This window comes from Lottia gigantea (assembly GCF_000327385.1).
Source record: "Lottia gigantea unplaced genomic scaffold LOTGIsca_1, whole genome shotgun sequence".
Classification (NCBI taxonomy): Eukaryota; Metazoa; Mollusca; class Gastropoda; family Lottiidae; genus Lottia; species Lottia gigantea.
The window spans coordinates 5,820,025-5,844,573 of NW_008706746.1; the positions used below are offsets into that span (position 1 = coordinate 5,820,025).

General features: G+C 31.4%; 4 protein-coding genes across 4 annotated transcripts in view; 2 read left to right on the top strand and 2 right to left on the bottom strand.

Moving 5' to 3' along the window:
• Positions 1-4,816: 4,816 nt before the first annotated feature.
• Positions 4,817-5,608, top strand: LOTGIDRAFT_102986 (hypothetical protein; the record flags this gene model as incomplete). The annotated part of the gene is made up of 1 exon (XM_009045744.1): positions 4,817-5,608. A coding segment is annotated over one exon (792 nt), but the record flags the coding sequence as incomplete, so codon positions are not given.
• A 1,815-nt stretch (positions 5,609-7,423) lies between these two features.
• Positions 7,424-8,843, bottom strand: LOTGIDRAFT_228029 (hypothetical protein). The gene is made up of 3 exons (XM_009045745.1): positions 8,659-8,843; positions 7,966-8,196; positions 7,424-7,645 (listed from the first exon to the last, which is right to left on the bottom strand). The coding sequence occupies exons 1-3, from the start codon at positions 8,693-8,695 to the stop codon at positions 7,470-7,472; spliced, it is 444 nt and encodes a 147-aa protein (XP_009043993.1). The 5' UTR covers positions 8,696-8,843; the 3' UTR covers positions 7,424-7,469.
• Positions 8,844-9,006: 163 nt separating this feature from the next.
• LOTGIDRAFT_228030 (hypothetical protein) lies at positions 9,007-9,669 on the top strand (the record flags this gene model as incomplete). The annotated part of the gene is made up of 1 exon (XM_009045746.1): positions 9,007-9,669. The coding sequence occupies one exon, from the start codon at positions 9,007-9,009 to the stop codon at positions 9,592-9,594; it is 588 nt and encodes a 195-aa protein (XP_009043994.1). The 3' UTR covers positions 9,595-9,669.
• Positions 9,670-10,788: 1,119 nt separating this feature from the next.
• LOTGIDRAFT_181288 (hypothetical protein) overlaps positions 10,789-24,549 on the bottom strand; it is a 32,740-nt gene continuing 18,979 nt past the window's right edge. Inside the window, exons 4-13 of the mRNA XM_009045747.1 lie at positions 24,055-24,145; positions 19,449-19,498; positions 18,877-19,150; positions 17,989-18,101; positions 15,489-15,612; positions 13,495-13,590; positions 12,173-12,280; positions 11,731-11,868; positions 11,538-11,595; positions 10,789-11,369 (exon numbers count right to left, since the gene is read on the bottom strand). Coding sequence (XP_009043995.1) covers positions 11,257-11,369; positions 11,538-11,595; positions 11,731-11,868; positions 12,173-12,280; positions 13,495-13,590; positions 15,489-15,612; positions 17,989-18,101; positions 18,877-19,150; positions 19,449-19,498; positions 24,055-24,145 — 1,165 coding nt within the window. The 3' untranslated portion in view covers positions 10,789-11,256. The remainder of the gene's footprint in view (positions 11,370-11,537; positions 11,596-11,730; positions 11,869-12,172; positions 12,281-13,494; positions 13,591-15,488; positions 15,613-17,988; positions 18,102-18,876; positions 19,151-19,448; positions 19,499-24,054; positions 24,146-24,549) is intronic.

Here is a 24,549-nt window from a genome sequence, read left to right on the forward strand (position 1 = left end):
TTAAAACACAGTGCTCTACTAATAAAGAACTTTAAACAATAACATAAAATTGCTCAATAAGCCAATATTTTAACAGTGAAAATATTTTATTGTATAAAATAACCTTATATGCTTGAAGACATAATACTTAAACTTATGGCACTAATGGTTGTAAGATTTTTTGCTTATGTGTGTAAGAGGCAGATATAAAAGGTATACGGATCTTCCCCAGTCCATAAGTTAGACCTTCTGGATAACACAATCTTTTCAAATGGATATTTATGATATACAAACACCTAAACAATACCACATTTTTTAGATATCCTTACCCAAAATTTGTTACATTGACGATAATTCTCAAAAAATTCCCAACAATTTCCAGTTTCTCTGTGACGATAGTTATCATCTACAATACATTGACGTGACAACATTTTCTCCTGAAATAAAAACCGACAAGTTGAACCACCCAGTTTCTGTATGACCATAATTTCCTTGATTATGTTTGAATGAATTGAAAATAATATAGCATAGAAAATAATGGGATCTTCTTAAGGTTGACTGAAAATTTAACTTTGAATATTTGTGAAATGAGAGAGAAGATTCAATTCTGAGCTTCCTGACATTTAGTCTAAAACATCTAGGTCTATTCAAGCCTCCGATAGATATTTTGACAGTTATCGGCTGAAAAAGTCAGAAAAACTATATCCTGTTTCATGGTGATTTTCCCCACTATATAAGATGCATTTTTACTAACATAATATTAAATTATCTTGTTTGTATCATGTGACTCTGTGACTTGAACTTTTAACTGTGCAGTTTTAAATGACTGACAAGAGATCAAGTTCATTAAATAAAAAATTTGATGTAACTATTACAGAGGTAACATAAATGTTGTAGGGGGATTGTGACGGAATGACTGAACTACAAAAATATCCTATTTTCCGAATATATCTGGTTTTTGAGCATCCAATTTAAATAGTTTAAAAAACCAACAAAACCAAAATTTCCACAAAACACTGCCTAGTTTATCTGTCTCTACACCAGCTGACATCTTTCAAAATAACTATCAACTCAAAGGCTGGTATAGAGGCAGATGTTTTGATCTACCTGACACTGGTCAGAAAATATGCTACTAGTAGGCCCTACTGTGCTACCACAGTCAGATAAGGATTGAATTCTGTGAAAATTTCGACTGAAACTCTATTCTGTAAAATCATATATCTCACAATTGATTGACACAAAGACAATCTAGTAGTAGTACTACTTAGTAACAAAGCTAATATGGTAATAAACCATACTCAATTTATTTTCAAAATCCCAGATCTGCTTCCCAAAAAACTCACCTCGAAACAGGGATTTCTCTGTCTCATTAATTCCATTTTATCCCATTTTCTTTGTTCACGCTCTTCCTTTAGCTGCTCCTTTCGGAGACGCCTATGTTCTTTATCGTCTTGGTTCATGATGAAATTATCCTTCCTCTAGTAGACAAAAATAATAGGCTTGCAGAAATTATGTAAACTTTTAACAATTTGTTGACATAGTGGGACCTCCATGTTGACCACAGGGTTTGTAAACTCGTGGAGATCAAGCAATGATAAAGACGAAAGTATCTTCGTCGAAACGTTGCAAGTTATTTATTAAAGTAATTGTTATCCATAAAATTATGTTCATATATTCATACCTCAAGTACTTAATGCCACTCAAGGAAGTCCTAATGTATACTTAATAACTTTTACACATCGACCGGATATTCAAATTCATTACAACAGTGCCCTGTGTATTTAGGAATTCCTTTAAATGACGTAAGAGGGATATCCCAGTCCCACAATCCTTCACGATTATGACAACCTACTGGGGCAAAGATAGTTTTCCTCGCTTATCTTTTTGCTTTTAAAGCTATATTATGCCTTTACTTGATGACATCTATGTTGTTTTAGCAGTGTACATCTGAATTCTTACATTTAAACATCTGTAAGTATGTATCGATGAGTCGTTAGGAATATTTGAAGGGAAATTATTTGTTATCTGAAATAAAATATCCCTGCAAGTGCCCCAAATAAGGAAATAAGGAGACAAAGTGTACCTTGTTGAGTTGAATGGTCTCCTAAATTAAAGATAATTATATAAACCTAAAAATTTATCAAAATGAAATTAAGCTAATGAACAATGTATGCAGAAATGGATGTAAACTGTTTGGGATCAGTTCTCCTAATCATTAGGCCCATAGGTTTTCTGGACAACACTAACAACCGTATATTAAGCTAAAGACACTGAGGATTAGGACACTATTATTTCTTAGAGTTCTTGAGGAAAAAGGAGTGTGTTAATTGAAACTATTGATTTAACAATTGAATTTGGTATTTCAGAATTTTTAGTTGGAAATGTCTGAGGATGGAAACTCGAGCTTAAGAAGTAATCAGATAAATTGTAAGTACAGTTATCACTTTTATTGTGACATCATTTGTTATTGTTACATTTCCATGTGAAAAATGATGTTCACAATGTTCTTAAGAGTGATGACAACCTTAACCTATATTGTCAGGTAACCAGACATAAAATTTCAATGAAGCAAATTTTAAGTGACAACTTTCCTTTCAATTATCACAGACCTACATTGATATCCAGGAAAATTTAAACTTGTAAGCTGTTACCTTAGATTGACTTTTTTAATTTTTAGGGTGCCACAAATGTGAAACATCTTTCCCACAAAGTTGTGAGTTACATGGTGTAATAAATATCATACAAGACAATACAATACCTGTTAAAGCTTTATATACCCTACCATCTCAACTTTATGTTAAACTTGGTGGTCAAAATAGTAAGTACATTATTGTCAAAAAAGGTTTACAAGGATAAATAAAGCATAAGCTCCTTAATGGAAGATTTTTGTATATGAAACTACACAATTTAAGATAAAATGGCTTATTTATGATTTGAATTGATATGCATAAATATGGATACATATTGTTTTGGAATTAGACGAAATATGTAATTTCTTGGAGTTGATTTGGGTCCTGAATTTATATAATAATTCTTCAGAAGTACTAGCAAATTGCATAATTCCTTAAAAACAGACGAAAAGTTGGCATTTTAACTTTCAAATGCAGATTATTTTGAACACATATGGATTTGAAGCCTCAAATTTCAATGATCTGTGAACTAAATAGCTTATTTGAAAAATTTCTTTTCTGAGACATTGTTCAAAAGAATATAAGCATATTTACAGACATTTCTGACAAAATTTTATTTAGGCTCATCTCATACCATTGGACATTTTTCTGAGATGAATTCAAACTTTCAATAATGATTAGTTATTTTAAACTTTAGAAGAGTAAGAAATTGAATATTGATTGTTTTTTTTTTATATAGGGAAGTCCTCAGGTGTTTTTGCTAAAGATGATATAGTAGCTAGAACACAGTTTGGACCAGTTGATGCTGTCATAGATTGGGGACCATGTCATGCTAAATCAGACAGTTTTGAATTAAAGGTTTGTTGATTTCATAGACATTGTGAAATAGTTGTTTTTAGATCGTCAATTTCTTCCATGCAGACATTAACCACGGGTTTTTTATTCTGAAAAACTAAAATTGGCAAAGCAAATATGTTGACTTTCCTTGAAAAGGAAAGGTAGTAGTCTAAACAGGGTCATTACTCAGAATTCAAATGGATTTTGAATGAATGCAATGTTTGTTCTATATTACCTTCCAGAGTCAGTTACACATACAACTGTTGAAATAATTGATTTTAATTGAATTGATTTAGATAGAAGAAAATGGTGATCTAGTTAATCTAGATTTAAAGAATGAAGAGGAATGTAATTGGATGATGTATATTAGACCTGCTACATCCTCTCTTCATCAGAATTTGGTTGTCATCAATCAGAGCAATTCTATTTATTATATTTCCACAAAGGTAAATATGCTGCTTATTTCTGACCATTCTGTCATCTTTCAATGGCTCATTTGCAAGAACAGTGGTTTTCAGACTACTACAGCTGAAAGCACATAGTCAGGTAAAAGTTAACAGAATCTAGGAATAGATGGAAAATGTCCATAAAAGCACTTACTTTGTTCACAAAGTAAAAAGAAAAAACCCATCAAAACATTTTGGTCTATAAATTATTATTGATAAAAACCCTATTTTTTCAACTCTTTGCGTGTTGATGCCTTGTTATTGAGACTGACTGATAGGGTAATAGATCTGAATTACACAAAGATTCTATTTTAGCCTATGCTGAGTTTTGTGTGCATAGGTCTCTTTAATGATATTTGATGTCCTGTCCAGCCTTGATGATGAAAAAATTTAACATTGTTCAGTTTTGATAAAATACCACCTTATTGAATTAAATGGTATTACTATGATGTTTGATGCTTTATTCACAGAGAATTGAGAAAGATACTGAATTAAGAGTTTGGTATGGAGAAAAATATGCGGAAAGAATTGGAAAAAACTTTCTGATAAAAAGAACCAAAGTTAAAGGTATACAAATGATTTTACAAAGTGAACAAGAATGTAATATGATGCCTATACTTAATCAAAACCAGTGTATTGTATTTGATACAGACTTATCTAAACTATTTTTTTTTTAGTTTAAATTTGAAAAACTTGGTTTCAGGGTTCGAAGAATGGGACATCATTGGAGATTATGAGAAAGGAAATGAGCATACTAAAGAGTATATTGCAACTGATAATGTTGAAAATACTGATGATGACAATGAAAACGAAGATGGTGATAGTGATAATGATTTACCAGATAATGTGAATTACAATGATATGCCAGTAATCTATGATCTTGATAAAGATAAAGTTGAGCCTGACCCAGATTATGAGCCATCCATGAAGTCACCTATAAAGAGAAGAAGAAGTGCAAGAATCACTTTGAAAAATTATAAGGGTAAATCAAAGAAAACAGTTACTAAAAAATCCAAGGAAGTCAAAGTTACACCAAAACGTTTGAAAGCAGAAATTAAGCCAATAAAAACACAAAAGCCCCCACGTTATGTTTGTAGAATATGTGATGAAGGTTTCACGCGTGAAACTAATTTTCAGGCTCATATAGCAACACATACAGGAACATTACCATTTATTTGTAATGTAGAAGGATGTAATAAAGGTTTTAAGAATAAATATCTTTATTTACGGCACCAGAATATTCATCAAAATGGACATATGCTGTCATGTCTGTACTGTGATAAAAAATTCAGAAGAAAAGATCATCTAAAAAATCATATGCTAGTCCATGATCTGAACAGAAATATCTGGAAATGTGAACAGTGCAATAAAATATACATGAGATATGAACGCTACAAATTTCATCTTGCTTTGCATCATGCTAAAGAAAGTGAACCTCCACACTGTGTTTTCTGTGAAAAGGATTTTGAGTCAAAAGAAAATGTGATTTTTCACTTAAACAGTGTTCATAGTCGTTATAAATCTATTTGTGGTAAAGAAAGACAAATTAAATGTCATTTATGTGATAAAATGTTTCTCACTAATCAAGATGTACAGAGACATATGATAACCCACACTCAGAAGAAAGAATTCCTCTGTGATATTTGTTCTCAAGTTTTTGGTAGAAAAGATCATTTAACACGCCATATTAAAAATGCTCACCCTGATGGCTTGGTGAAAAAAACTAAACTTAAACCAGTAGTATTAGTAACAAATGAAGCAGGAACTGACACTGAGAAAAGTGAAAGTCTTGTGGAAAATGTCAGTCAGAATGTACCAATAGCAATAATACCAAACGTAGAACCACTGTTAATATCTAATCCTAATGAAGGTAGCCATCAAGGTCGTTTTATACCACCCAGTTATGAAGATGTGAATCGTAAACCAGAAGAAATGTCCACCAATACTTTCATACCTACTGTTAACTTGACATCAACACATAGTTTAGTTACATTGTTAGATCTGGGTACTAGACAGAGTGTTCATAATTTATCACTTACTCAAACTGATAATCCATCTAACAACTTTCTCAATCCACAATCTTCTCAAACTCCTTATTATTCTATATCGGATCATTCTTATATGATAAACTCTCAGAGACCTGATGGAAGCGATAATAGTAGTGTTCCAGTACAAACTAAAACTGTAGGTGATCTGTTGTGGGATTCGGAGGAATTGAGAAAACGTGAATATGAAACAGCTAGTTATTTACAAAGTTTTGCTAGTGGATGTACATTGTCTATACCTAGTACTAGTTCTGCCAATCATACACCATTATCTGTTTCTACACCTCCAACATCTCAGTTATCTTGGGATACAGTATTAAGCTATGCCAAACAATTAACCAATAATAGTTCTTCAAGTTAATTAGATAGCATGTACACAAGTCAAATACATTTTATATAAGCAAGTAAAATAGTAAAATATCTTATATTTAGAGATGAAATTAATAAACATTGATTTTGATATTTTTTACAGTCAAAACTTTAAGTGCATTTATATATATTTTTTGTTACTGTACCAATCTTTGTGGTGAATATTAGTATAAAATCCACAAAATCACAAGTGTCAATTTCGGTGGGAGTTCAATTTTGGTTTTTTTAATAATTTATGAGTCCATCCTGACATTGCTAGATATTCTATGTCCTTTTGCCATACACAGTACCGAAATACAGTCGAGGGGTAGGCTTGAGTTACAGAGCAGGGAAAATACCATATCCCTCGACTGTATTGTAGTGCCATGTAGGGCACAGGGACATCGCAGAATATTTTGCAGTACATGTATCTTGATCAATTCATTAATGGTTCAGCCATGTCATGGTGAAAATTCTCAAAAACTAGTGACTCTTTTTTTGTGTCAAAAAAGAGTTGGAGCAAATCCCATAAAAGTTATATGTCTGGCCCTAAACTCAGTTCCAATATCCCATCTGAATACCACGTGGAAGGAACTGGGTAGGGCCAGGTTGCTGCATTTGCTTCTTTTAATAGTATCCAATCAGTTTGATTCCACTGAACTGTTTGTACAACTTGGTCTGCCACCTCAGGTGCCCTTTAGCACATAGCTAAGAACGTTTTCTAAGTTTCTATTTTATATCTATTCTTAACATTGTAAACGTTCTCTGTTTACATTTTACTATAGTTATATTGTTTATTAGTGCTTTGTTATTTATCAGTATTTTGTTATTTATATTTTATTATATATCGCTGGACTATTAGTATTATTATAGTGTTTACTAAGATATCTGTCAAATAAAAAAAAGTCTTTTTATTGAGGGTTTGAATTTTAAAGCCACTCCATGATTTTCGGAAGATCTTTTTGGGAATGACCACTTTGTTCAATGTGGGATTGTTGTATAATTGGAAATACAATGCGCACTCTTAATAATCTGGGTTAAAGATGAGTTTTTCCGGGACTAAATGTCCAACCGGAACGATAACGTGCCCCTTCTCTTTTCCTCTTTTTACACCTAATATTATCAAATTACAATTTACTATATTTCAAGAGGTGGTCTTTCCTCGTAATTTTTATTCAGACTAACTACATGGGTATGTCAGTAACAATGGATTTTAAAGAAGTTGTACAGGTGGCATTAACACTGTATGGTGTAAAACCCATTCCAATCATATGGTGACATTGACAAACACTTCCATCAGCCATTACGTGTGGTTTATCAGCAGACATCAATGTTCCATCAGGTAATCTACAGTTGGGTCCTACAAATAAGTAAGACGTGACAATTTGAAAGTGCTAAATAGCATCTTCAGACAAGTTAAATAACGCCATTTTAGATTCTCGAGACTCTTTGATAGTGATAGATATCCATGTACATACTTATGTATCTCAAAAAAGTTAAAGGATAGATATATATCAAATGAAAGCCCCCAAACAAGAGGGGATCGCATTTAAATTTTAAATGCAAACAGAACTGCACGCACTTCACTGCACTGCAGACTTAAATCTTTAGATCACCTCAGTTCTAAATCTCCTATATTTCATATTCTATATGACTATGTTAAAGGAAGCACGCACTTACCGTTTGGACAGGTCGAACAACATTGATCTGGATTCCTGACATAATCAGCACAATTGGGCATCATACAATCTATGACCATACAGGCCATTAAACCACCTTCGGAACAGAAACATGGTTGACAAGGATTATCTCGTACCTTTTCTCCTACTTTATAGGTTTTACCATTCCTTGTACACGTTTCTTTAATCATTGGTCGTGTAAATTTATCAGCACAGGCAAAACACACCAGCCCTAAAGTAAACATTAGTATTACAGATTTCATCTTGTTTCCTTGATCTCCAAACCTCCCCTGTTTTCAAAAACCTGCTCGAATTCTTCAATATAGATCTTATCTTTCATATCTTATCTCTGGGAGTTTATATATGGCATTTGAAATTTAGTCTACTTGTTAATATTCAGCCTGTTTTACACCATTTTTTCAGAGGGTTAAATAAACATCTGATCCTGGTATCACTTTGATACTTTGTTGTCAACTCATGGATCCTAAATGTCAGATTCCCCAGGGCTAATATTGTTCGTGGAACTATTGATATTTTCATTAGAATTTGATGAAAATTATGTTTATGCATAATGCATTTCGAAATGAAATGAGATATTTGGATCTCCTCAAGTTTTCACGAAGTTGCTGCTGAGTTATTCCACTTGATTTACATATTAAAAATACGTATAAATTTATGGATTATGTCGACTTACGGTGTCTTCCGTTTATTCGCCTTTTACGGTAAATCATTGATTTCAGAAATTGTTTGGTCACATGTCTCCGTGATATTATTGTGGCACTCGGGAGATCAAAAACATTACTCACGTCGAATGAGCAAAAGGTCAGCCCAAAGGTTGCATTGATGCAAGTTCCCCGAAAAAGAGAATTTAAATGCTCAATGTCATCTCATGTTGTTTTTGGTTAGATACAATGTCTGCATATCCAGAAGAAATCTCGCAATTGTTCTTAATTTCATTATGACGTCAAAGTTTTGTTCTCAGTAAGGTGGATCGCTTTGCTGTCAGAAATGTAAAGAAATCAGTTGAAAAACGTTGTTAAAGATGTCGTCATATATTCGTGATGTTTATGAAATCTTGGAATCTATCCTGGATATTAATTCATCTATGGAAACATCGCCACCATTGGCAAATCTCATGTTCCTTGGTGCCTGTTACATGATCGCTTTTCCTGAAATGCGTTGGGCCCTAAGAAGGAGATTTTTAAAGAAGACAGCCAATTTATTATGTTTCGTTGGATGTGTGTGTGCTACATCTTTTCTGGTAATGGTAACAGCAGCAACTCAAGCCAGAGGTATTTATTGTAGATATTTGAAACCACTTCTGAAAGGAGTTTCCAACGAAAAACAGCAGGTTCTTGGAGTTATGTTAGTATCATTCTTTGTGGTATTTGACGTCTTCCTTTCAAGATCTGTTAAAAAGTCGGCCAAAGATATGATGACAACCTTTAAGAATTTGAAATCTTCAACTCAACAGACTACGGATGCGTTGGATGGAGTTGGTGGTTCCAATACTGCTAGTACCAAAATGATGAAACGGGTCTTAAGAAGCAGAAATTATTTACCACCATTCGATTGGCAGAAAATGACTAGGAATGGTACCGTTTATGGAGATTATGGTGGTAGGGTCTGAATTGTTCCTTTGAAACTATAAAGTGTACTGAACTTAATTACCCTAATACAATAAAATCACGAACGAATGTTACACAATAAATATAATGCCTCTGTGTTATTTACAAACGGTGGTGTAATAGTAGGAATGTAGGAACTGCAACGGTAGAATCCACTGTTTTGCAAAGACTATTTAATAACCGCAACCAATAGGTTCTTTTGACATGTTAAGGGTATCCTGGATTGAAAGTGTGCTGTAATGACCAAAAAAACCTTTATTCAAGTGTAAACTTTTATTGATTAAAATGTATACATGATTAAATTCATTGTATTTAATAATTTTGATTGAAAATATTTACAATAATTAAAATTCTTAACATTATTTACAAAGAAAATAAAAATGTTATTACACATTTATTACAAGATAGGTCTCTCTACAAACCAAACATATCCTTTAAAAATCCTATTTATACCATTTTCTACACTAACCATATAATTCATTGTGGGGTTTGATTTTAAACAATTTACTTTTTTCTTAAACTTTAACTCATTAACACATTTGATTAACAATTTGTAAAAAAAAAATTAAACCAAAAATATTATAGAGCACCAACTTAAAATGGATATTCTTCAGATGAATCAACAAAAGATTATTAACAATTGATGTATTACTAGTACATTCAATGCAAATCCTTAAATTGTACAATATTAATACCAGAACCCTGTATTCATTACCAACAGTTTAACATATCAACAATTATTTCATATTTAAAACTGGTAAGTATGTTGGTATTATTAGCTGATACTAGTAAAACTCAACGGTTCTTTACTAACTGAATTGACGACACATCTTGGGACATCTGTGACTTGTTCAACTTAAAAAGGATTGTATTAATATGACATGCCTGGCAAATATCAACAGTCCTTATTGAAACGACCTGCATAATATCATACAGATCTGTTTTATATTTGCACCAAATTAAGCCGATTACCATTTGACCAGACATTCATTAATTTTTATTTCAATTAATATGTCATTATGAAAAGTCAAAAATGTCTGCTGGTATTTGAACTCAACTCTTCTCTTCTACTTATTCTATTATATATTTCCCTTCATATATCTCATGACTGATATCACAGAACATTATTATCAAACCTGACTGTCTTACAACTAGAAACTATTAACAAGTATTTTAAGATCACATTCTACAGAAATATGATCATAACAATATTGAGTTATCTCCCATACTATATTTATTTTTCTTTGAGCTCTATGTACAGGTATTTCACATGTATTTAGAACATTAGCCAATCAAATAATCAGAAAACATTACTAATTTAACAATCTGATTGGTTAATGCAAAGAATGAAAACATTCTTATCAATCATTATAAACTAATTTAAAATCATAGTTTGATAATTTACAACAAATCATTGAACACTTTACATTGAAAGACTCTAATCTATTGGACTTAAAACGGAATGTAAATTTTTGAGGGGGTTGGATATCTCACATGTAGAATCTCTTCAGGGGTGACCTGACGCATATCCAGAGATTGGTAACCTTGCATTTTCATCGATTATTTTAACCCATTACAATGCATTATCACAATCTGGTTGAGGTACTGATTCATGCTTTAACTACTCAGAGCTCACTCTGTTTATGTGATCTTGTATCGAAATGTTAACCAAAAGCATCTTCTGAAGGTGGGACATATGAAAATCCTTCAAATACTCCATCAGCTTCAACTACACTAGCACTAACCATTTTACAACTACCATACTTTCCTATAGAAGCTGTAATACAAGAAGAAATTGATGACTGCAATGGCTAATGGCTAAATATATTTTATCAATTGAATTAAATACAGAATTTTTTATACAATGAACTATATATAGATAGCTCTAGATTGTTAAAACTATATATCTTACAAAAACAGACAGCAATACAGTCAAAAATATTACCTGGTACTGGTTCACGAACAAACTCAGGATCAAAATGTTTTAAATCGAGTTGTCCACTCTATAAAAACAATAATAAAATATGTTATGGGTAAATGAGACCAATTTTGTAAACGGTTAAACTGCAGCTCTTATAAAATATCCTTTAAAGGTCTCTTTGTAAGTTTTTCAAAATAAGAGATTCAACCTAACTTACCACATTTGGATTATATGGTGGTTGTATTTTACGTTTATCTAATTCATCCCAATTTATATCCATGAAGAAATCATGACCTTGAATTTCTGGAAAATCTCTTTTAGCCCCAAGTCGATTTTCTTTCTCTTTCTGTAATAACTGAAAAATATCATCAAAACAATTCAAATATTACATAACCAATCAAAATAGCAAAATATTGAATAAGGTAATGAATGCATAAAATGCACAATATGTAGGTTGAAGGCAACATTAAGCCATTAAGGCCATGAATTATACAATCTTTCAGTATACAAATAGTTGACAAGTATGCATGTATTGAAGATCATTGAAGTCTTAATGGTTAATATATTATTATACACTTAACCCTTACTAATAGTTGACAAGCATGCATGTATTGAAGATCATTGAAGTCTTAATGGTTAATATATTATTATACACTTACCCCTTCTAATATAGAGCGAGCAGCTGATGAGACATTAGTTCTCAGTCTTAATGGTTTATATAATATATTATCATACATTTCAGCTGTATCTCGACTATAAAATGGTGGCTGAAATAATAATTAAAATTCACTGGTCACAATAAATCCTTACATTATGCCACAATTTTGGATAATGTATCTTTTAATTTTTTAACATAATTGTAATACACTCTGTACTACTATGCTATCATTGATGAACATTAGCATAAAAAAAAACTTGAATGAACATGCTGAACTAATTGCTTTATTGTTTCAGTAAATTTTTATAAATCACAATGTCTTACAAATTTCGTATATATTATCACTTTAAATAAGAGTGTGAATAAGTTATTCAGCATTACAAATTATGATAACCTGAGCTAAGTAATATTACTTAAAGGGTATGACATTAGCATTATATGATGTTTCTTAGTAAAGGCCGTTCACCAGCTGCTTTTTTATATGTCACCTAATAATATGGCCGATATAGCTGCAGTTAGTGTAAAAGGGTTAAGTTGTATTAGGGAGATATATGATCTGGTATTTTTATCCATCATTTGAAGTTTCCATAAAATTTATTTATGATATATTTTTATTACACAAATAATATGTAGTATAAACATCAAATGCTGCTTTTAAATTTTGGAAAAAGATTTTTTACTACTTGGGGGTGAAGAAACAAACTGTTTTATGTTACTATATCTATACTGTATAACCTACTTTTATTAGTGATTTGAATACTGATATAACCCAAGGTTAAAAGGTGAAAATCATAACTCTGGTTTTTTTAAGTATCAGATTAAAACTATAAAATATATCATGATTTCATGAAATCATAAATCACACTCAGTTTCTTTATATTAATATTAGTCAGATTTATTTCTGTCTTCTGAAATATCACTCATTTTCTCTATTTAATTTCAGAAAGGATCTCAGTTTCTTAGTTTCAGTTTCTATTAATAAGGGGTAAATCACTCATTACCTCCTGCTTTGCGTAATATATTTGGTTTGCTGTCATTTATAAATGACATAAATTAAATAAATAAAATAAATTATAAAGACAGACATTTTACAAAAACTTGTGTTATGATGTCTACACATGCTTTAGGCAGGTCAGTAACAACAGCTCCTCAAAAAAGTAGGATTGATTGGTAAAAATATATATCAACAGCCCTTCTACATTACAGGTGTCAAAAGTTACATATCAAGTCAAAAGTTCAAAATAAAAAAACACAATGATATTGACAGATACATCATCTAAAAGAAATAGTGCAGTTTTTATCTAGACTAGAAATAAAACTTACCAAACCATACATCATTTCATATAATACAGCACCTAGACACCACCAATCTACAGTCTTATCATAGGGCTGTTTTCTTAATACTTCGGGTGCTAAATACTGATACAAAAACATTATATTTTTTTTTAAAAACCAATTCAGATTAATGCAATTAATATACAATCAGTGTTTATGAAAAGAGTTTAGTATCATTATTTGACAAGGCTTTGGCACTTATATCATAAATTGACAAGTTTTAATAAATAGAAATACATGTACTATGATTTTGTTTACCTGTTTGTCACATAGAGACATTTTTTGATTATGAAATTTAAACATAACATAACTCTTATGTAAAACTGTTATTATGTTTTGTGCAACTTGTATGTAATGATCATCACTTAGTCAGATTATTTCACTGTTACATATTAACATGATTATAGATTTTGACATGACATGATTCTAGGGTTTGATATAACATAATTCTAGATTTTGACATACGATTCTTTCTGCAAAATATTTTATAATAGCACAATAAAAATAACAAAGATAGCTTGCCAGGCAAGGTATTATACGCCCACTGATAGCTTTGTTTGAAATTGAATATTTGTTAGAAAATAGCAAACATAGACACCAGGAAATATTCAACTTATACCCAAATCCATCACAAACTGTGCCATCACAAGTTAAAAATCAAACACATTTGTAAGAATAACGGCAATAACTTGTATTTAATATTTCAAAAGGTTTAGTTTTGATTGTGATCAATTTCATCAAGTTGTCAAATTTGTTTTAGACTTCTGCTTTGTAGAATAAAAATTACGTGTTTTACAAGATTTTTGATCAGATTTATCCTTGGGTGATTTCAATAAGTCAATAATTGTGTATTTGCAGATTATATTCAAGCAAATTAGGTTGAAATATTTTTTTTAAAGTTTTATGTATCGAGTTTATGACAGGTGGGAGTTGCTAATATTTACCACCATTTTTCTCCTGTTGAATTTAATCTTTTTATATCCTTACATTTTTTTTCTCGAAGATTTGATTAGTTTGCATGAAATGCAATGGATTTGTAAGTACACTTGATTGCAGCTGTCTTGGCTAATAAGGACAAGAAAAGAATTGAATTTTACTATTAAGACAGTCAAGAATTGTGCCTCCTAAAGTGTTTACCAGCTAAAAATTGAACGCCGTTTTCGAGAACAAGGGCAATAATTCATACTACATATTTTTCGTTTTCCCTGATTTTTCTATAGGGTTTATCCTTGGGTGAATACGAACACTCATACCAAGTTTCGTCAAAATCTGTCAAGAATTGTGCCTTCTAGAGTGTTTACGAGCTAAAAATTGAACGGTTTGCAAGAACAAGGGCAATAATTCATACTAAATATTTTTCGATTTCGCTGATTTTCAATAGGGTTTATCCTTGGGTGATTACAAACACTCATACGAAGTTTCGTTAAAATCCATTAAGAATTGTGCCCTGTAGAGTGATTACGAGCTAAAAATTGAACGTGTTTTCAAGAACAAGGGCAATAATTCATACTTAATATTTTTCGATTTCGCTGATTTACAATATGGTTTATCCTTGGGTGATTACAAACACTCATACCAAGTTTCATTAAAATCCTTCAAGAATTATGCCTTCTAGAGTGTTTACGAGCTAAAAATTGAACGCGTTTTCAAGAACAAGGGCAATAATTCATACTTAATATTTTTCGATTTCGCTGATTTACAATAGGGTCTATCCTTGGGTGATAACAAACACTCATACCAAGTTTCGTCAAAATCTGTCAAGAATTGTGCCTTCTAGAGTGTTTACGAGCTAAAAATTGAACGCGTTTGCAAGAACAAGGGCAATAATTCATACTAAATATTTTAGTATGACGGACGGACGGACGGCCGGACGGACGGCCGGACGGACGGACGGACGGACGGCCGGACGGACGGACGGACATGGGTGACGACAATATACGCCCCCCATTTCATGTGGGCGTATAAAAATGGGTTAAACTTACTTCTGGAGTACCACAGAAAGTGGATGTTGTCCCCATTCCCTCTATTCCTTCCTTACATAAACCAAAATCTGTTAACACAACATGTCCTTTACTGTCCAGTAATATATTCTCTGGCTTTAAATCCCTGAAACATGAAAACATATTATAATATTATTAAAGTTAATATCAAATGATCAAGTGGTAATACATATTATCAGAAGTAAACTCAATATACGAACATTCTAAAATAAATACAGAAATGAAAATTGGGCATATATTTAAAAAAAAAAATATCTTTGAATCATAAAGTATCATGAGTGCAAATGGCTTGGAGACATAATCTGTAGTTTTATTACTGATTTATATACAAGAGAGATTCTGTTAACTTTTAAACTGAAGTTTACACATATAGAAACTTAAAAAAAGACAATTTTAACTACCATGATATCAAAAGATGTTTATTTTGAAAATGTCTAGGCTACTATCAGCATTACATAAAATAAAGAATATGTAGTAAACTGAAATTGGTGTATAGAATATCATAGATCAATAATGGAGTTCTTCGTTTCACATAAAAAAAAATGAAACTGATTAAAATGCATATTCAAAGAATATTTTCAATAAAACAAGCACTAGAACTGTTCCCTTTACAGTACTGATGCTGTAATGTTACGACATTAAGGTACATATGAAGGTGGACAGAAATTTGGATAAGAAATAAGAAATTTGGTAACGTGCATACGCACAACAAAAATTCAGTATTTCCGTAAAATTTAGAATTTGATTTTACATATACATACCAAGTTTGGTGAAATTCGGATAAGAAATAAGACAGTTGGCAATTCACATGCACACTGCACAAATTCGACTTTTTCCTGCACATCACAAATCACATTCACAAGTATATACCAAGTTTGAAGAAATTCAGTTAAGAAATAAGAAAGTGGGTCAATTAATCGTTGGGCATGGTTCCAGGGTGCTTCAGTAAGCTCAACTTGCAGCTTGACACCTTTTAATAAACCCCAGAAAGTACTTGTATGCGCAAACTTGACATTGCGCATTTCTGATAGAAATTGGGGAGAAGGTATCTTTAACCGAAATGTCAAACTCAGTACTTTTATCTATACTGAAGTATAGACGATAAATGCGCACTCTAGAGCCCATTTCCATTATTTTGCGATCTCGCTTCCGGTTGCGCAGAAATTATCCGTTCAACATTCAATAGGTAATTTTCCTCAAGTTACGAACATCGGTGAAGTTCCTTTCTTCGTATCTGTTGTCGTTTTAGGGAAAAAAATCATTACTAAACAACGCCATGCAACTAGTGCTCATTTATTCTTCATTATTTTCAATACAAACATAGTGCTCATCCATTCTTCATTATTCAGAAAATTATGTTCTAAGAAAAATGGCCAGACGTCACTTGGTACTTATGGCATTAGAATGTGAGTGGTAAAGTGGTCAATAATATGAGAATGAACAGTATCAAGTATAACAATATTGATGCTAGAAATGGAGTGTGCTGTAGAAATGTAATTAAGAGAAGAGTGAATATCTAATCAAGTTCAACAATTCTCATCTAGGGGGTGTCAGTCATGTTAATCTAGTTAATCACTTAACCCATCTTTCAATCAAATCACTGGTTACCTAAAATAACACATCTCAAGATGTCTGATATCATTTCTACTTTCTAATCAAATTGATTTACAGAAAACAGAGAATCTTAGTTCTTATCTAGAACAAGCTACCATCAATGTCTTTAAAGCAGGGCCATAAATCAGTTTAGGGAAACAGTAATTCAGACAAGGTACTGGGCTACATGAAGCTGAAAGCTACAAGGTGAAAAATGCTTAAATTTGATCAATTAAAAAGTATTTTGTGCATTTTGATTTAAGTTGGAGCTGCCTTCTCTTTTTCATATAATGACATAATCTATGGCCGTTTTTAGAATATTCAATGCTAATGTGACAACAGAATTCTGATGCACAAACAAGAAAGAATGTATGTAATTATATGGCTGATCTCTTTAGACGGTGAAGTGCTCTATATTTCAAGTTCTAAATGATGTCACCAAACCCATTATTGTATTCAAGTGATGAAATGACTGTTTTGTGAGAAGCAAGGTGACATACGCCCACCATCAGCTTTGATTGCAAGTACAAATCATTTATTGTAGCCTGTGCAGTGAGCATGAGCCAAGTGTAAACGGACAGATGACAGCAATAAGCTTCCATACTACATGTGGGCATATATAAAGAATTGTTGCTTGAAGAGTGAATACACTAAGTTAAAAATAACATTTTGGTGAAATATTATCAGATCATCACGAAAATCGATAGGGATCATCTTCATAATGACATTGACACACAAAATAAAAATCAAAAGAATCAATAAAGAATTGTAACCTGTAGAATGAGAACAAGGCAGATGTGAATGGACCGAAGGGGCAATACAATATACGACTGTACCATAATGTGGGTGTATAAACAAGTGCATGAGCAATGACCAAAGACAAACCTACCTGTATATGATATTAAGAGAATGTAAGTAACCTATTGCACTAGCCATTTCAGCTGCATAAAATTTGGCACGTTGTTCGGGAAAATAACGTTCCCTTTGTAGATGGAAAAATAACTAGAAAACAACAATAAAGATTAAACATTTCAAATGTCTCTTGAATTTTCTACAAAATAAATCAAAATTAAATTTGATTTACAAGACAAATTCCAGGGTGATTTAATCTACAAGCATTGATATAATACGTATCTATGTGTCACCATTCATTTGTTATTCTAAAATGGTCTACTAGTTACCCAGTTTGTAGAAATGTCATCAAATTTGCCATTTGAATGATGAAAAACATAAAGTAGAATCTGCAATGAAGCAAATCTATTGAATTGATTGTAGTCTACCATGATCCTAATATAAATTATTGATCATTCTCTAGAGTGTTCTTCTAGACTGCAATTAATTCAAAATTAATCACAAGAATTGCTCTACAAGCATCAACAACATGTGTTTTCTTTCATCTAATAACAAAATACTGGTAGACACATTATTAAATTTCTTCCCACAAACAGACGTGAGATAAATATTCTGGTGGCATGTTAACCTCCATTTGTTTTCTCATCTCAATAGATTTGGCTGGAAGAGTTACTGCACTGAACTTACATGTTCAAACTTTTCAAATCCACAGAAATCTTTTAACTCAAATGAATAAAAAATTTGATTTGATTCAATTGCAGGTACAGTCTTTATAAAGATATAGTCAACTAAGAATTTGTTTAACCAGCTAAGAGAGCCCATTTTCAACTTTCTTAATCAATATTATCTAAACAATTTTACCCCTATTAAAGGTTCACCATATTCTTAAACAGTGAATTTTGATAAAAATGAAATCTTTAATTACCTCTCCTCCATTAACATAATCTAACACAAAATACAGTTTGTCTTTAGTTTGGAAAGAATAATGAAGTCCAACTAAAAATGGATGTTTCACATTTTTTAACAGTACATTTCTTTCTGACATAATATGTTTCACTTCATTTCGTTTCATGATAGCCTGTTTTTGTAACACTTTCACTGCATAAACTTTGGATTCTTTCTTATGTCTGGCTAATAAAACTTTACCAAAACTTCCTTTTCCTATAACTTTTAAAAACTCAAAGTCACTTGGTTTAACACTGAAAATAAAACATAGTCACATAAATAGTCAAACTGATAAAAAAAAATACATAACATATAAAGTATGGTTAATCAATGATATTTAAGCGTATCCTGAGATGTGTCCATTTCATTTTGAGTATAATGAATGTTAATTGAAACTTTACAAGACACACCTCTATCTTGTTCACTAACCATACCCACTTTCCACTCAATTTTATAACCAAATTTTAAAGCCTTAAGTTACAGCTTGACATCTAGCACTTAAAACATTTTGTAATATTTTTTAACCAAACCATGCTTCTATAAAATACTAACCTTGACTTTTCACTGGGTCCCAGATTAACTGGGTTGGGGTCTTTACCATTCTGAAATTATAACAAAAATACACATATTTTATTATTTAAGAAAATTAAAATCTATTCATGATTCAATTATCACTATGTTGATAAAGAGCAATATGATTTAAATATCTAAATCAATAACACATTATCTATTTCATTATAAGAACCAAGAAACATTTCACAGGACTAACCATTCTACACAATATATACCAATGATACTAGAAGTTAGTGTTTTATTGCATATTGGACACTTTTTAACCTTATATCCTCTCCTTACTCAGCCTTTTAAGTTGTGTACTTAAATCTTGAAGCACTAATTGAAATTCAATAAAATTTTCATTGAATTGCTACTGTTATGAAATAGTGGTATCAAGTTAGAACTTCTATATACAGAAGTGATGTAGAATAGGTCACAGTGATCTTCAATATAATAGATTAATATTCAAGTTTAAACTACAGACTTTAGAAAATAATAACATTGCTTCTGTGTTTTAGATCACAGTGTGTGTTTTTTGTAACATGTAATTTGTAAGCATCAAGGCTACCATTTGCAAATTTTGAAGACATTGATATATGGTTTGGGAGTTCAGTTTTATTGAAATTTGAGGTAATGTATTTAGAATGTAATATTATTGATGATTTTAAGAGGCACCATTTTACCAAGTAGTTGCTTTACAGTTGAAAAAGAGTTTAATTCCCATTTGTACTCAAATATCAGTCATAACTTTCTTTAATATGCATTAATTAATAAACATATCATATATATCATTCCATCTCAGTCTCGACAATGTAGCCTACTTCCATTAAAGGAGAAATCAAATCTGCAACTTCAAGCTTTTGGTTACAGAGTGAAAAAGTTTTTTGAATATTTCAAAATGGAATATGCCAAAACAATATATCAGAAGCTTTTATATTATTGACATACTGGAATAAATTGTGTTTTGAACAGGGGGGTCAATTCCTCAATTATTGTTACAGGTAGTGGTGGCTCAGTGAATAAGAAACTGGCTTACTAACTTGAAGGATTTTTTTAACCTGTTAGTGATACAGATGGGAGAGGCTGGCATCATTTGGATGGGACAATAAACTGTGTGCTTTAAAGTTCCCACTTTGAAATCGAAAAAACTGTGTGCGTGGAAGAATATTTTGCCTGGATAGTCCTAGAAATATCCAGGCAAAATATTCTTCCTCGCACACTTCATGGCGGTGCTTAATCGTGTACAGAAAAGTAGGACAATCTTGAATCCAGTTTTTTAACAACAAAGAAAAAGAATAAAGTAGACCACCTGTTTATAAGAAGAATTGATTAGAAAGTTGATCATTACCAAACTGTAATCTACTCTATTCTATGTTCTACCATTGATTATAAATCACTATTATTCATCATTCTACACCAACTATGTAATATACACATCTCACTATAATACCTTTCCAACACAAAAACACTGAATATACTTCTAGAGTTCAGTCTGATCACTCTTTCAACTATCTAACTTTAAAACTTAATCAATAATCAGCTCCTTAGTTTTCTTTGAACAGGTGCAATACACCATTTAATTGGAGAATTTCTCCACGATTCAATAGTTCTCCTCTTGCATCAACCTAATATCATTTTATCTAACATCAAATTTAAGGAATTATAAGATGACTTTGGCAGACACTATAATAATGGTAAATTTCTTTAAAGTCATGATCACACCAATATACATGTATCTACTACTAAATCTAGAAACTCTTGTCATATGGATATCTTCCCCATATTTCCAATATTTAAAACCAAAATGTTAAAAAAAATAATAATTTGTCAGGTAACTTAGACATAATCAAAACATTGTAAATAACTGAGCTACAGCCTGACTGGAGAAAGATTCAAGATCATGGATATGAAGAGAAATAAAATGGAAATTTCAACTTTAAGACACTAAATGCAAAATAAATCATGACAGATGAGTAGGAGGTCCAATGGGATAATGTAAAGGGCATGAATGGAAGAAATGTATACTCGAAGCTTACTAAATTACAATGATCATCTGAAGAATAGTCTCCAAGAGAGACTTCTATCCAAGAATCTCAGGTTGAGTAATGGGCCTATTGATGGATGTATATTTTCCGTTCCAATGGAGATTTATTTTTCCTCTTTTCTCTGTACTATTATCAAAGTCATTATAGAATTGAATATGTCTGGACAGAAGAGAGTGAATGTGACCATCAAATCAATAATCAATCAGTATTTTCTATAATAAATACAGCCAGGAGATATTTTATTATTATCTATACAATAACTGTAAGCTAATATTCTAAAAGCTGTATCTATATCAGCTTATTTACTTTCCATGGACTCTTGTTTTCAAATTTTGTTCATGATACAGCTGTTTCATTAAATCCTTACATCATTTTCGTGGAAATAAGAAGGCATATGCTTTTTGATATGCTGACTATTGTCTTTAATGGGATCTGTTCAACATTAGTCTTACCCTTATTGCTCAGTCCACTCAGACAAACTAAATATAAGCTACAATGAACTTGACAAGTTTGCTGGAAATTATATTGTCAATTTACTCCCAGGATCTTTCAGATTCTATTAGAAGCTGCTAGTCGCTAACAGTGATTGAGAATTAAGTTGTTTTCAGATTCAGCTAGTCTTTGAGTTTACCAGAGTTTCTCTGATAAACATGATTGTTATTACCAGTATAACTAACATATAATATTAAACTGTTGGAGTCCTCAAGTGTCTCTCAACACATTAACAAAACATCATGATTAATGAATCTAATATTATATAAAGAACACCATGCATGATGTTATAAGAAGTTGTCTTTATAACTCCTACACTCTATCAACCTATCATGAAGAGTATTTGAATGTCAAAGAATGACGTCTTTTTACATCCTCTATCCTTTCATTGTTTATTTCTAATCTGAGTATAAACTAGATAGATCCTTGATAAGATCAATCAATTAACTTCTGGTAGCTTGAGCCTAAGACACTGAATATAGCTATTTATTAGCCTGCAATAGTGACATATGAGGTCAATCTCATTCAAGCTATTCAGAAGAGACATATTACTTCAAGATCTAACAGTACTGTGTCTTAATTCAGTATAAATCAAGTGAAGCTAATTAGTCATTCAATTAATTACTCTGGAATATTCCTGGAAGTCACAAATGTCATAACTTGTGTCTTGTAAACTTTTTCATGAATTAAGGAGAACCAGATATTTCTGATATTGAAATACAATTCATTCAATGCTGGGTGAAATGCTTCAGTGGGTTTAAGCCTTCAGTCATCAACAGATTGAATGAAACATAGCATGCACTATATAAAAAGAAAAAAAGTGAAATATGCACATTAAGTACAGTATACTCTTAAAATAATGGAGAGGAAAGGAAATGACAGTTGCCATAGATACATATATATCTCAATAAACCAGTCAGCAACTGAGTGACATTAATGCACATAGACAAATAATACATTTAGTTGCATTATCCAAATATGGCAATATACTTATTCACCTAGCCGTTGTTTGCCTACAGGTTTAAATTCTTCAAGAAGTAAACATTTGACTAACATTGATTACATCATTAAGTGCAAGATGCCTACAGCTAGACATTTTACAAGGTTTGCAACAGTACTAAAGTCTTGTAAATGAGATGGACTAAAACTAGACTACAGTGTTGAACAAGGGAAACTCAGTATGATGAAAGTACTATAACATGGAATAGCATACTGTATCACTGATATTATAAATTCTCCCTGCAATCCCTATGTAAATTTCTCTGAATAACTTCCTTTCCTACTGGATGACACAAACTATGAATTAAGAAGTTATTTATGTTGTTAAGAGCAATGGGTTCCATCTTCTCATTATAATCATTTTAATCTTGAAGTCCAATTCCAGACTAAAACAGATGATGTACTTAGTTACTGAAGCTGGTTGATTAACAGAAAACAATTGTCTAGGATCTTAATACCTGGCTAGTAGTCTGATGTTAACTACATGTACCCCTGCCATCAGACTATAAATAATTACAAATGGAATAAAAAATACAGAACTAGAGTAGAATGAAATAACTTTTGATGGCAGATACAATCATAACATTACTGTGCTCTTTTTCATTGTTATTGAATAATGGATACAAAAAAACTAAACTCTTTTTTTTTTGTATCTAGATTATGTGTGATGAAATTGCTCTATTTTGAATTTGATCTCAACATATATATGATATGTTTAAAAAATTTTAACGATGGTATGACAATTATGTATGAAGTTGAAAAAATGCCAATGACTTGGTCTGAACAGTGAACACTTGGGATGATCCTTCTATATGAATATTTTCACCCTGAATTATAATTGAAAGATTATTGTGACATGCTAGGATTACAATTTTGTATTTATTTTAACAGTGCACTAACACAATTTAAATATTGCTATTCACTATTTTGGTATATTTTTCTGTACTAGTTTATATTTTTGCATCTCATTTCCTGGGGGGGATTGTCAATTAGTTATTTCAATAGAAAGGCCTCTAGCTTATAAACAAGATGAATTAATACATTTAAAACTGTCAAATATACTGTACCATGTTTTCACTATCTGTAAATTGATCAGGATCTAAATGTTGCTGTACATTTCGTGGATTATCTAGAGACAGGAATGTTCTTACTTCAGGACTGTAAATATATAAATAAAAACAATTATAATGTATATATAACAAAATGTGCAAATATACAAAAATATACAATTGTGCTGTAAGTATGATACAATATGTGAATATATAAATGTATATATGCAACATATACATAGATCAAGCATCTAATTCACTGAGCTAGAATCGCTCACACAGAAAGCTAACAAAATATCTCACAACATTCAATATCTTATAAAGTAAGGGGGTATATTTCAGATGTTAAAACCAAGAGAAAACTTGGCAATAGAATCACCACTGAATTAATTTATAACAGTGAAGTCTTTAATTTGATAAAATATACATCTTATAGTGATTCCCTAGTGATAATTCAGACCTTAAATATATTTAATAGAATCTATTTCAGATTACTATTGCATCATCCTGCAA

What these genes read in the sequence shown, in the direction of transcription:
- LOTGIDRAFT_228029 (XM_009045745.1), bottom strand. Translation starts at nt 8,695, where the DNA reads ATGATTTACCGTAAAAGGCGAATAAACGGAAGACACC. An exon ending in GCGAATAAACGGAAGACACC is followed by an intron (nt 8,197 to 8,658) that starts GTAAGTCGACAT and finishes TGTTTACTTTAG; the next exon opens with GGCTGGTGTGTTTTGCCTGT. An exon ending in TTGTTCGACCTGTCCAAACG is followed by an intron (nt 7,646 to 7,965) that starts GTAAGTGCGTGC and finishes ACTTATTTGTAG; the next exon opens with GACCCAACTGTAGATTACCT.